Source organism: Synchiropus splendidus, chromosome 7 (genome assembly GCF_027744825.2).
Source record: "Synchiropus splendidus isolate RoL2022-P1 chromosome 7, RoL_Sspl_1.0, whole genome shotgun sequence".
NCBI lineage: Eukaryota > Metazoa > Chordata > Actinopteri > Syngnathiformes > Callionymidae > Synchiropus > Synchiropus splendidus.
This window is the reverse complement of record NC_071340.1, coordinates 13,321,766-13,334,791: the sequence shown is the minus strand read 5'-3', so window position 1 is coordinate 13,334,791 and position 13,026 is coordinate 13,321,766. Positions and strand designations below refer to the sequence as shown.

General features: G+C 43.1%; 1 protein-coding gene across 3 annotated transcripts in view; it reads left to right on the top strand.

The window, feature by feature from the left end:
- The first annotated feature begins 379 nt into the window (after positions 1–379).
- The window catches only part of pcsk5b (proprotein convertase subtilisin/kexin type 5b), a 63,979-nt gene continuing 51,332 nt past the window's right edge, over positions 380–13,026 (top strand). For 2 of the 3 annotated variants that reach the window (XM_053870023.1, XM_053870022.1), the window contains exons 1-2: positions 381–938; positions 6,959–7,063. In XM_053870023.1, the coding sequence (XP_053725998.1) occupies positions 768–938; positions 6,959–7,063 (276 nt within the window). In that variant the 5' untranslated portion in view covers positions 381–767. Of the gene's footprint in view, positions 939–6,958; positions 7,064–13,026 lie in introns of all 3 variants that reach the window. The other variant, XM_053870024.1, reaches the window with a different exon arrangement.

Here is a 13,026-nt window from a genome sequence, read left to right as displayed (position 1 = left end):
GAAATTTATACCATAAAGAAACATACCTGTGATAACCACTGCACCAATACAACCAGTTCTCTTTGAAATAAGCTCTTTAATATTTGTTCCAATTGTGTTTGTGCAGTATTTATGCTAAACATTTAAAGCTAATTCCTATTCGTGGAAAAGATTATTTTTTCTATTATTTATCACTTCACGTCACTTTTCTAAGTTGAGGTCAGTGACTAAAAACTCCTTAGATTCCAGCACTCGGACCCCAGTGTGACCCCTAAAGGTGGTTAGCCCGGAACGCGTCAGGCGTTAGGACCCGGCGCAGCCCGCAGGGAACCCCCGGCTGTAGTTGTTTCTGCGCTCCGGAGTGTGGGCTGCTTATTAGCGGGGAGGCGCTGCAGCCATTTCTCCACATGAAAAGCCCGATGAGCTGAACCGTCAACATCCGAGTGGTCGTGGAGAACACACACACACGCACACGCACCAGCTTCGTGGACGCACGCGCCGCATATGCACGCGCGCGAACGCGCACACGCGCACTTCCTCGGCGGAGAGACTGAGAGACACACAAACTTCCAACTCTCCATGTGGAAGGCTGAGGTCTGAGGATAAGATTTATTTTCTCCGCTCCGGGGCTCTGTTCCTTTTCCCCCCCGTCTCCCTCTCTTTTCTGCCTCCCTCTCTCTGTGTCTTTGCCCCGATAAGTTGGCTTTCTATGAGAGTCTTGCTCGGCCAGAAGAGAAGTTTGGTTGTTTGCCTGGTCGGGAGAAGAGTCGGGTTCGAAGCGGGGGAAGATGGTCCGCAGCGCCGCTTGGAGACTGTGCGTCCTGGCGCTCAGCCTGGGCTTTGCGCCCCCGCCGAGCACGGCCCGGATTTACACCAACCACTGGGCGGTCAGGATACCCGGAGGACCCGAGGTGGCCGAGCGGATAGCGGACAAGTACGGCTATAGGAACATGGGACAGGTAGGTGCTCGGCGTTGTTGCCCTTAAACTGCATGGTTCAGCTCGCCAAAGTCCAAACACGGTGCAAACTCAGCACCGAACAATGTCAGAACAACAGGTGCCTGGTCACCGTGGAGTCCGTTTGTTTTATTGTCCTGAGTCCGGGCCGCTTGACACACAAGCCCGGTTCGAGTGGAAGACCACAGCCGTGTCGCTGTTCCAGTCAAACTTTGCACCACAGCCGGGGCTCATTTGGCCCTTTAACTGCCCGTCGGTGCTCCAGACAGAAACATTTGAACTCGCGTTCATTCGAATTCCTCCAAATGTTTGTCTTCACCTGTGCTAGTTCGCCATGTGAACATTTTCTTTCTCCAACTACTCCTCTTACATGATAACAATGTTCTATCAGTGACACTCATCTCCATTTAATATGGAATTTCTCCAAAGATATTAGCAATTAAACTCAAACTGACGTCTCTTTTCTCTTCTTTTTAATCATTATTTGCAGACTACTACTAGCACATTTGCCAGTTCAGTTAACTCACCATTCATGTGTGATTTTAATGTATTATTTTTAATAATGTTTTCTCCTTTAATAATACACTTTCCTGTTAGTTTTGAATTTTGTCTATATCTATATACTTTGCCTGTGTATCTACAGTATATACTTTGTCTATATAGTATATTACAATGTACCACTTTAAAGTGTATTGTTTTACTTTTGCTTTCTTTTTTTCATATTCCCCCTCTTCAATCATCTCCCTCGTCCCCCAATATATATATATATACATATATATATATATATTCCATTTGTTGCCTACACTTTCTTACCAAACAAAGAAAATCAAACTGTTTAAATTGAAAATAATAAAAATATAATGCTGACATCATACCAACTGAAAATTCTTCATAATGGCCTTTTTGATCATTTCTTAAACCTTGATCTACATAGTTCCTGGAGCTGAAATTACAATTATTTTGATAGTTTTTATAACTGGTTGAATAGTTGGCACACGAGGACAGACATGCTGGTTTTGTGCATATGTGTCGTAATGTAAATAAAAAAAAGATTTAAACTGATGTAAACACTTAAGTCAAATGTTAAATATGTGTCAAATGTAGGTTTGAAACTAAAAATTGGGATTTTAATGGCTCAAAAGTGGTATAAACTTGGTGCCATACTTATAACATTTTGAGTCGCGATGATCAAAGCCGTTCCTGCTCTGTCTGCAGGTTGTGCTGAGGACGGTCACGTCACCACTCCTTGACCAATGAACCCATCAGCGACTATTTTCATAGTCGATTGTTCAATCTTGTCACTCCATCACTGTTGTTGGCTGAGAAGCCTACAGCATCAACGCATCCCAATGGGGACAAATTTCTATGTATCTCTTGAATTGAGGACCAGTTGCTCAGCTGTGAGATGACAAGACCTTGCTTCTAAATCCATGTGTTGGCCCTTAAACTTTCTACGAGTCCCAGACTGGATTGGACCAGATTGGTGTTGCTGAAGTTCACAGTTCATAAGGAGTGAAACCCGACCGTTGATGAGCGACTCAGAGGAACTTTTACGATATGTGCGCTCAATAATTGGCTGAGTGAGATGTTGATATAGTCTGATAAGGTCTCCATTCTTTGTAAAATGTGAGCAGTCTCATGGCTTTTTAAGTGTCACGGCCATGTTTAGTGTTGCAGAGGCCACCACCCGTCTTTCATCTGTTTCCCTTCAAAGCTTTCACTTGCAAACCTTCAGAGGCCAAAATCTCATTTTCTCTTCAGACTTTGTGAGATTGGATTCACACAACGGTGGTCTCCGTCTGCAGTGTTTTGGGAGGACACAAACTTTGGTGTCATATTAAATTTCATCCAGACATTTCTCCGGCACTAATGGTGAATCTTCTCGTGGCATCTCATGGTAGTCCGTGTGGACCAGGGCTTCCTTCCGCTGTGGGGTTTCTGCTGCTCCTCAACTTTGAAGGTCTTTTACAGGTCCATTTGCTATTCATCTGCTCATGTGCTGCATTTTAAAGGAATCTGAGACCAGCTCTCTTGCCAAAAGCGGCCGACCCCAGTCCTAACGTAGGGGAACCTTTTGGCATTTTGAAATGTGTTAAGGCAAAACGCATCCACCCGCCCACTCCAGAGTATTCTGACGGAAATACGAGGACAGTTCAAGCCTGCACTTGTCAGCGGTCGAGGAGAAGAGGGCAGAGAACAGAGGGGGGCATTCTGACAGGTTGTTGTGGGGTAGCCTAGTCAACAGCTATTGAACCCCCCACCTTATCCAGCCCGCCCACCCACTATACTCCCCAGAGAGTGGCCTTAATGGCCTCGTTTATCCACTCTTTTTGACGGGAACTAATGTGTGGATCCCCCCTACCCTTCACTTTTCCATACCAGCCCCCCATAGGAATTCCCCTGTGGAGTGGAGTGTCGCCCCCAACCCCCACCATTCGCCCTAATTTCCATCTCAATATGGAGCGTTCATCGGACTTTGACACCTCATAGACAAGAGTTTTACTTCACTTCCTGGTTTTGGGGTCAGCTGAAAGCCGCTCCCATGCAGGAGATAACGGCGTCCCAAGGTTTCCTAATCTGAACTTTGACATCCTGCGCTGGCTACTGACAAATGACAGGAGGGATATGATTGATTATAGTTTTAGTTGGAGAACTCGCAAATGCGTTTCTATGAATCAAATAGCTTTAAACCATTGATGGATTGTGTTTTTCCTGAAGGTCTCCAGTGTGTACACTTGTGAGACATTTTTAAAGAGCCATGAGATGAAACGCCTGTGAGGGGGGAAGGAGTGCGCGTTGTTGACGAAATAAGCTCACAGTGGTTTTGGGGAGGAAGCAGAAGAAGCGATGATAGACGGATGGATGGATGAAAAGAGTTGGCACAGGACGGGTGAGCACTGCGTTGGGGAATTCTGGGTAATCCTCTTAACCATGGAGCCCCCTTCCCAGACTAAGACAGTGGCCCAAGTTGAGTCAGCTGACAAGGCCGGAGACAGAGGTATCAACTCACACAGGAGTTTGGAGAGGAAGCTCTGTGGCGAGAACAAGAGCGAGCAATAACTTGATTAAATAAAAAAAAAAAAAGGCTAAATAAGGCTAGAGTATTGGCAGGGGTCTGGCGCTACGGTAGGCATCCTGATGTAGGAGCAGCGTGGTGCTGCAAAGTACAGCAATATATTTGTAAGCTGCTAGTTTTTTCTCGCGGTCTGAATCAAGCAGCCTGTATGACGACGTGTCATGCTGCCAAAGTATTGAGCCTTGTCACATCAAACCGAAGAAATGCATTTATTTACCTCAAAGCGCTCAAAATGGGCCGTTTCCGCCCGCGTGTCCAGAGCTCTGCCAACGGATCCGATCTCCTGGAGGACCGGAGACGAGAAGAAGCAGCAGCTGATATCGGCTGTGGTGTCGGACCTTTGGACACGGAGGCAAAAACAACATATTTTCAGAGCTTTTAGGTAAATAAAAGATGTGAGGAGTTCGAGATTCAAGCTCAGAACATTGCCAAGTTTGTTTCATGAGTCAATCTCAATGCTGGACACTGGACCCCTGTTTAGAAGTGACCCTCATGCATTTTTAAGCACCACTGCAGACAGCACCGCTGCACCCGCGACTTATCGACCAGTGCGACTTACATATGAACAAGATCTATTTATCTTCTTACATTTAGACCTATTTGTCTTCTTAAATTTTGTGGGTGCATCTCTATAGTCCGGAATTGACAGTTGTCTGAGTAGAATCCACTTAGCTATGAGCTGTGATGCTACATTGGTGCAGTGCTGTCACCAAATTTTAATTCTGCTGGGTGAGTATTTGAGTTAATGTGGCACGCACCAAATGGTGTGTCTCTTGACTTTGCTGTCCTTGCCGTGGATGCCGGTCTTATCTCTTCAGATTCGACCTTTGTAGTTGCTAGCCGGCGCTCGGCAGGTTCTTTTTCATGACAAAGAGCTAAACGGGGAAAGTGGTTGGAAGCTTTAAGTAATACAACTCAAAAACAGAAACAAATCCAAGAGCTCTTACATAAAATGTTGGATTGTGCGTATTGAAAATATTGTTACAGCATTGATGCATCAAATATGATGAGTGATATTGATATTTTCTGGCGCCCCAAATTCAATTGAAGATGCTCTAAACCCAGACTGTAAATTGTAAACTTAATATGGACCTGGCTGTTGTGTGGGACCCTTCAGTGGGTTATACTTTGTTTCCAGACCAAATCGACGCTGACAAAAACAAAAACAAACAAACCCAACCTTTTCCCCGGTCATTGACACAAAAGTGATCACAAATGTTATGCAATTCTGTGCTTTTCGGTGTACGCATGTGCTGGCTGATCTATCCTCAACTGTCTTCACAAATAATGGCTCAGCCCAGATCTGTTTATGTTGTTGGCGTTGAGCTGCAACTGGAGCGTAAGTGCAAGGATTGTCGGAGGGTTCATCATGAGTCATTGAGCAGCAACTGGAGTAGGTTCGTGCAAGATTCAGTCTGGTTTCTCTGCCCTCACGAGGCAGTTGAGTGAATGAAATCGACTTTTGATTTTCCGATGCTTGGTGGAGCCTGGCCTGCTTTTAACGCAAGCCTTTTTTTAAATGGCACCTACGAATGGTCTTTTTAACCATCCGGTGACATATTGAGTAATGCATCGAGTCCCCATCTCATATAGCAGGAACGCAAAGTTATGAGAGCGAAAAGGCTTTTATTGAACACCATGTGCAGGTGGGATAAGCATCTACCCACTTAAGAGCTCTGTTCTTCCAAATACAAGCTGGTGATGTGGACCTGCTGTCGAGGTGAAACTTGACTGTCAGCTGTGACAAATTAGAAGGAGATGAATCGGTGACTGAATCATTCATGAGGAATCAAAAGTAAAAGTTGGTCTGGTTTCCAGATGAGCTGTTTCTTTATATTGCTATTAGTGCGTGTCCCCCAGACACCCATGTAATATTGAATAGACCTGTGATCCCCGTGACAGCTGGGGCACTCTCTTGGTTCAGGGCACGTCCTACCAAGCGCAGGGGATTTTGCTACTGTAGTCTAGCAACTCGGCAAGGAAAATGTATGCTGACATCATCATAACAGAAGGCGTTGTAGCCCGATTTAAGAGTTCTTCAGGTTTCTCTGCTCTACATCCTGCTCACTTGAGTGCCATCATTGCTGTACACAGCTTTGATGGTTCTCTGCCTCCATCTCCTGACAGACTGAAAGCTCCCAGAAGTCTTTGATCTTAACACAAGCAAATAAGACACCCTGCTAGAAGTATTTCTGCCTTTGTTCTGCTTCAGATATAGATCTATAGATGGACAGTCATGGGAAATATACATGACATTATGTTGTTTACATTTAGTAGGGATGGATATTGTTGGTTATTTAAGAGTTTGTTTTGTTTGTGTTGCGTCTCCTTCCTGTGTAAGTTGAATCAAATAAACTTGCTGAATACATTTCTCAGCTTAGTTGAGTAAACGCAAGTCGTCTTTCTAATATGCTCTCTGTCAAACATTTACTAGGGAAAAGGAAAACTTGAGTGTGCGAGAAGCTGATATAATGAGCTCAGAGTTGCGCCGCCATGGCAGCCATGATCATCTGAGGGATTGTGTGGTCTTTATCAATTATTAAAACTAATCACCTTCCAGAGGCTGATCTTCTGTCTGTGTGGTTGTGGTTTCCTTCTCTTGTTTAACCCCAAACCCTTGGCTGCTGTTTCTACATCCATTTCACCAACGTATTATGTTCAGTCGCCTGTGCTTTTAGTTTGGATTATTTGGCAGGAAATGTAACAATAGGAAGTTAATGGTCCCGATATTAATATCAAGATGCTCTGGATGTAAGAACTGCTTACAGCAACGGAGGCAACCACGACACTGAATATAGATGCGTTTTTAAAATATGAGATGAAATGCTGTTCTACGTTTCTGATATAAAAAATATTCTGTTTGCATTGGATTTTTTTTTTTCAATAATAGTCTTTCATTTTCACATGAGAAATGTATTAAACACTTTTTCTTTGATATGATTCACAGATTGGGGATCTAAAAGACCATTACCATTTCTTCCATAGCCGGACTATCAAGCGATCGACTTTATCCAGCCGAGGTCGCCATAGTTTCATCTCCATGGAGCCCAAGGTAAGGTTTCCATCTTAAATCTGTTAAAATCTGGCCAAAATGAAGGGGAGACATCCAAAAGCATGCTGGCAAATTCACAATTTAAAATGACACATTATATACCAAATATATATACTGACTTACTATACTATAATATACTATATACTGCTGTTGAGTGACTGTTAAAATTAGGTTGTTAGTGATTAATCTGCAGGTTCCTGGTGTCGGTCACTAACCGTCTCTGGATGAAACGTTGAATGTGGGAAAATGAACTTCCTTCATTGTGTGTCTCTACTCATGACTCTTTCGGAGATTGACTCATTATTTGTATAGATGTCTTTTACTTTTGATCCAAGCTGAAATGCAAAAGGAAAACTGCACAAATATTTAGCCAAATGTCACTGATAAACTGTTTTGCAAACAGTTGACAACAGGGTTGAAACATACAGTACTACAACACTCAGTAAATCCTTTCCTGAGTGCGTTTGTTTAGCCCCTAAAAGCTAAGTATATTTTTGTTAATGCAAATCAAAGTACTGACATAATGAACAACATAATGGATGATAATTTGTGAAAAATGAGCAAAAGATGATCCGTAACTTTACATTCTGTGGAAGAACAAACACTTCAGGGACATGTTGTGCGGAGACTTTTTTTCTCGCTGTTTGTTTGTTTCTGTGATGACACAGGTAACCATACTGAGTCACATTCAGAACTCTATTATGCAAACTTCTTTATGACAAGCATTATTTAATCCACCAAACACGTGTTCCTGCTGGAATGAAGAGATGTTTTGAAGTGTACTCTGGTTGAACTCTTGAGGCTGTGACCTGCAGCACCACTGTATGCATCCGATTGTGAATCCCAAGTTTAACACAACCGGAGGATGTGCCCCTTATAATTCCATCATATAGACCTGCCTTACAGTCATTGGAGTCCCTTTATAGAGCACATCTTCCTCCTCATCCTGTCCTCAAGAATACAGCAGATTTGTGCTCAAATGTTCAGCATGATATGCTATTGTCTCCTCACTAACTTTTTCTAAGTTTACAAGGAGGATATGTGTTTATTGTTTGTATGAAGCATATTTTTGGGGGATTTGGCGACAAGGAAGCTGATAGATCTACTTGTTTCAGTATCAGTGATGTGAAAGGCGAAGATATCCATGCTATAAATTGTGAGTGTTCCTCCCTCACCTGTCCTCGTGGTTCGCATCAACAGACTTGATCCTTTTAAGTTGCTTAAGAAAGAGAGCAACCTCCTGACTCAGCAACTGATGTGAGCTGAAATGAGTGAATGAATAAAGGATTGATTTTCCTCAAGGATTCCCACCTAATGTTTGATACCCTCCACCGACACACTCTCACATACCATCCTCCGAGTGCGTCATTGTTTCTTATCCCTCTATCTTTGGCTGCCTTGCTCTTTTGGGCCTGAAACTGTGCCATAGTTGGGAAAGGTTTGCATTCTAATGCCAGCTGGCCCACAGATTTTGGAGCGCTAGATCAGAGCGGAGCAGCTAAGGCAGAGAAAGGAGCTAAAAAGAGCGACTACGACAGGAGGAGAGTAAAGCGGGGTTTAGAAGAGAAAGGCGGAGTGGTGGTGGGGGAAAAGAGGAGTGAATGCTGTCATGTGTTTCCCCACAACTCTGTGTAATCTCCGGACCGACAACACAATGGCACTTTTGGCAGCGGCGCACACTGGCATGCTACTAATGATGTTTTGCAATCAGATTTTGTAATGATGACAGCCGTGTGTGTTTATGTGTGAGTCAGATGGGTGTAGCGGTGCCATGAAAGGCCCACCCCAGTACTCGTTGGCACACAAGTTGCCATGGCGATGTAGCTATGATAACCGCGTCCTGCATTCTGTTTTGAAAGCGCCGTGACTTGTGACTGAGGTCAAAGCGCCGTCAACACAGACACAGCATGTGACTTTGAGGAAATGATAAAATGTAAAGGAGAACTGTTTAACAGTCGTCGCTAAACCTGACGCAAACAAGGCTTCTGACTTTCAATGTATGTCTTCGATGCTTGCTTTGTTGGCACAACTGCACTCTTCATGTATGTTTGCTCTGTTTATGCAACTTAGACTTAAGTGATTGATATATTGGTTATTTTGCAGTGGGAAGGGACACAGTCTGTACTCGTGATGGACTTCAATGTCAACTATCCATGTCATTCTAAGCCCTATTGAACATGAAAAAAGTTTTTGGTGTGGTATTTGACAGAGATTAATTTTATTCCACAAAGAGTAATTTATTTCTGTCTGAAACAGTTTTTGCTGGGTTATGTTGTTTCGGGGGTTTAAGAGCGCTGCTCAGTTGCATGCTGAACTGGAACCAGCAACTCTGGCATCTGAGCCCATTTCCTGAAATGTGGCACAGCATGATGCATGATGAACTAGCCAATTGAACAGCTAGAGTTTTGTCTTGTGCCTTCATTGCTAAATATCAACGTGACTTTCCTTTTTCTTCTTCTGTGATGACTGTCGTGGTAGACAAACATTGGAGTACCAAGGGGACACGATTGAGTATGAGATTTTTTTAGGAATATTTCAATATATTCCTTTGCAAAGATATAGCCAATCCCCCAACTTCTGCAGATGAAAGTGTGTCAAACCCCCGGCCCGGTGACTGAATCCAGCCTGCCAAATGGCTTTATGTGGCCTGTCAGAAATTCCCATGGTGGATCTGAAAATCTTTAAAACTGACTGAAAGTCACTCTCTGCAAAAACAAGAGACACTTGATTTAACCACAGAGAAAACGACAAGAAACAAATGCAACCTTTTCTTTTGTGGTTTCTCATTCACCCCAGTTTTAGGGGTATGTTTTCTACTTCCCTGTCGTCTTATGCCAGAAGTTTGTGGAGAACTATTACTAGTTTAGCCTGACAAATGTGAGTCAGTGATGAATGGAAATAGAGCACATAGGTAGAACTATTGGTACTTACCAACTCAAAATGTTCAGTGGAAACAGAGGCACAGGGCACATATTCACAAGATATTTGCCGGGAAATGCTTTGATGTAATGTGGCAGAGATGTGCTGTGATGTCACCTGAGCTTCATTTCTTAACTGTGAAATGAGAAACAGAATGGATCCTGGTCTGAAGATTCTGTCATTGTTTGGAGCCGCAGCCATGTCACTGATAAGATAATGACTGGACACAACCGGAGGATGGCCCCTTTCTTCAGTTGAGCTCCAGACTTGAATATAGTTGGTGGGCTGTATTTTTCAGGGACACGGAACAGGACAAAAATGGATCAATCTGTCCCTGTTTGTTCTATAGATTGAACTCTTCCCCAGTTTCCTCTGGATCAGTGACCGGGTCAGCTGCCACCTGCAGCCCTGAACGGACGCAGTTCCACAGGGGAGAGGGAACAAGGGACGGAGATGGCTGGATGGGGAGTTGCATGGAAGATAGGGTGGAAGTTGCTGCTGTGAAGGATGAAGGAAATGACAGCAAGGATAGCTGTGGTTGACTAGCAGATGAAAGGCAATCGCACGTCATCACTCTACACTTTCTAACATGATGCCTGTCCACTGGTGCTGAAATGTCAAGACACCCTCCTTTTACTGTGAGAGGCAAAGGTTTATAATCTAGAAGATTATTACGTAGTGGTGTTTGAGATCATGGCCAACTTAATTCATTGGTTGACTTTTAACAACAGTAATACTCTGTGGATGATATGTACAGAAATGGTTCAGGTCGTTCAAGACCTGTTGGACCAGTGGGACTGGGACCATTATGAGTATTGGGGTCGCATGAAGCTTTGCTTTGGTCTTTTACATTGCTGTCAAGCCTAATGGTTCTTAACTGCGGACAAAAATGACTAGAAGGTATTCAGCTACCAACACTCCTGCTGCTGTGTGATCTCAGTCAGCTCCACCACAGTCTGTTGTGGAGAGATGATTGGCTATTACCCGTTTAACCCGACAAATGTGAGTGCGTGGTGAATGGAAATGGACCACAGGGGTAGAACTGTTGCTGCTTACCAACTTAGAATGTTCTGAGGAAACAGAGGTCTGGCACATTAGAGCACATATTCACACGATTTCTGCTGGGAAATGCTTTAATGTAACGTGGCAGGGATTTACTGTGATGTCACCTCAGCTTCATTTCTTAACTGTGAAATGAAAAACAGGATGGATCCTGGTCTGAAGGTTCTGTCATTGTTTGGAGCCGCAGGCATGTCACTGATAAGATAATGACTGTTAAAATGCGTCTTCTATTTATCCTGGCGATCACTGCTGGTTATGAAATCATAATCTGGAGATGAACAAGCGCCGTCAGATTGGTATCCATGGAGAACTGAAGCATCAACATGAGATCACCTGAAAGGAAGGATGAGGCAGAGACAGTGTTGACAGAAGTCTGGTCGATGGCTGAAACTGATCAAATGTAGACTCACTGTTTCCCACGGCCTTGATAGAGGGCAGTGTTTTCACGCTCAAGGCAGAAGTTTCTTTAGGATTCCAATGTTCTGGGTTCTTTTTTTTTAAAGAAAAAGTTGGTTTCTTGGATGTTATTTTAAATGTTGCCTCATTATCCAACTGACATCTCCACCTTCAACCTCAGTGACTTCATCCTCCGATGCTCTTCCATGTTGCAAGTTGTGCTTTCCGCTGGTTGTGATGGACCCACTTTGTTTTTTAGCTGGGTGGATGATCTTGATCAGCACTGGGACAGAATCTTTGTGTGTGCATTTAGATAACATTTTGACGGTCTTGGTCCTATGAAGCTAACTGTGTCTGATCCCATCAAGGTCAGCAGTTTTCTCCTGATGACCACTTCTTGAATGAAACATACAAACAAAAATGACAAACTGAATGTGAAGACAGAAGATTAGTTGTTTCAGATCTGTAGGTTGCATACAGGGGGTGAAGAGAAGGTTGTTGTGTTTGCATGCTAGCTAGAGCAAATGGTTAAACCTTTGAGTGTTTAGTAGAACAGAATACTTTTTGAACACCATGTGTTACCAATAAGCCATCGATAAGAGCCGTACATGAAAATACATCTAGACTCTGTCTGCTCCATCTCCATCATTGGCTGGTACATGCATATTGTGGAGGAAGAGTAAAATCTCGCACATTTCTTGAAGTCAATTTTTTCCCATCACGATGTGCTTTCTAATGCCTGTGTTGAAATGCCATATTTACTCATCATCAAACTTCAGAGTGCTTCCTTCCTGTGTGAGCATATAAAATACCCCCCACCTTTTAAATCGATATCAATTTTGAGATGGCATTTTTCTTGGACAGAGATGAAACAGACATTCAGAGCTGCGGTAACAGACTTGGTTCGGATAAAGTGATACTTGCTGTGTGGCTCTTTTTTTCACACTGTTGAATGTATGGCTGAAATTCATTGCTGGCTTCCTAATTTTTGTGTGACTTTTGTTTTAGTGCTGGGACTTTAAGGGATTAATTTTGATTAAATAACACAGATCAGTCAAGTATAAAGTTTAATTTTTTTTTTCACTGCACTAATCATTGCAGACTGATGTCATAACCAAAACATCCATGATGATGGAGAGCTGCAGACTGAAAATTTGAGTTTATATAAACTGTATAAAAAAAAATACAATCATAAAAAATGTTGGATTCTTTTTTGTGGTCACACAAGTTATTTCGTCTTGCATTTCAGCATAGAATGATAGAACTTTTTTCTGCTGGAATAGTTGCCATACTGATCACAATGGAGAGCCTCAAAAATCACAAGCGCTATCGTGCTGTGACTTTGGGTTGAAAAAGAACACAGCTTGGCGTTACTAACAAAAATAAAGGTCCAACTTGAAATTATCTGTTACATTCTAAAAAAAGTGGTGAGTTTTATAACCTAAAAACCTGAGTTAGTCTCCCACCACTTTCTCTTTTGCTCCTTCTTGTTTTGTTCTTTCAGCTGTGCGCCACAGACCATTTCTTTTGTTTGTTATTGACTAGGACTGGGACTCTCCTCGTCTTATCTCGCCACGCTGCCTCTC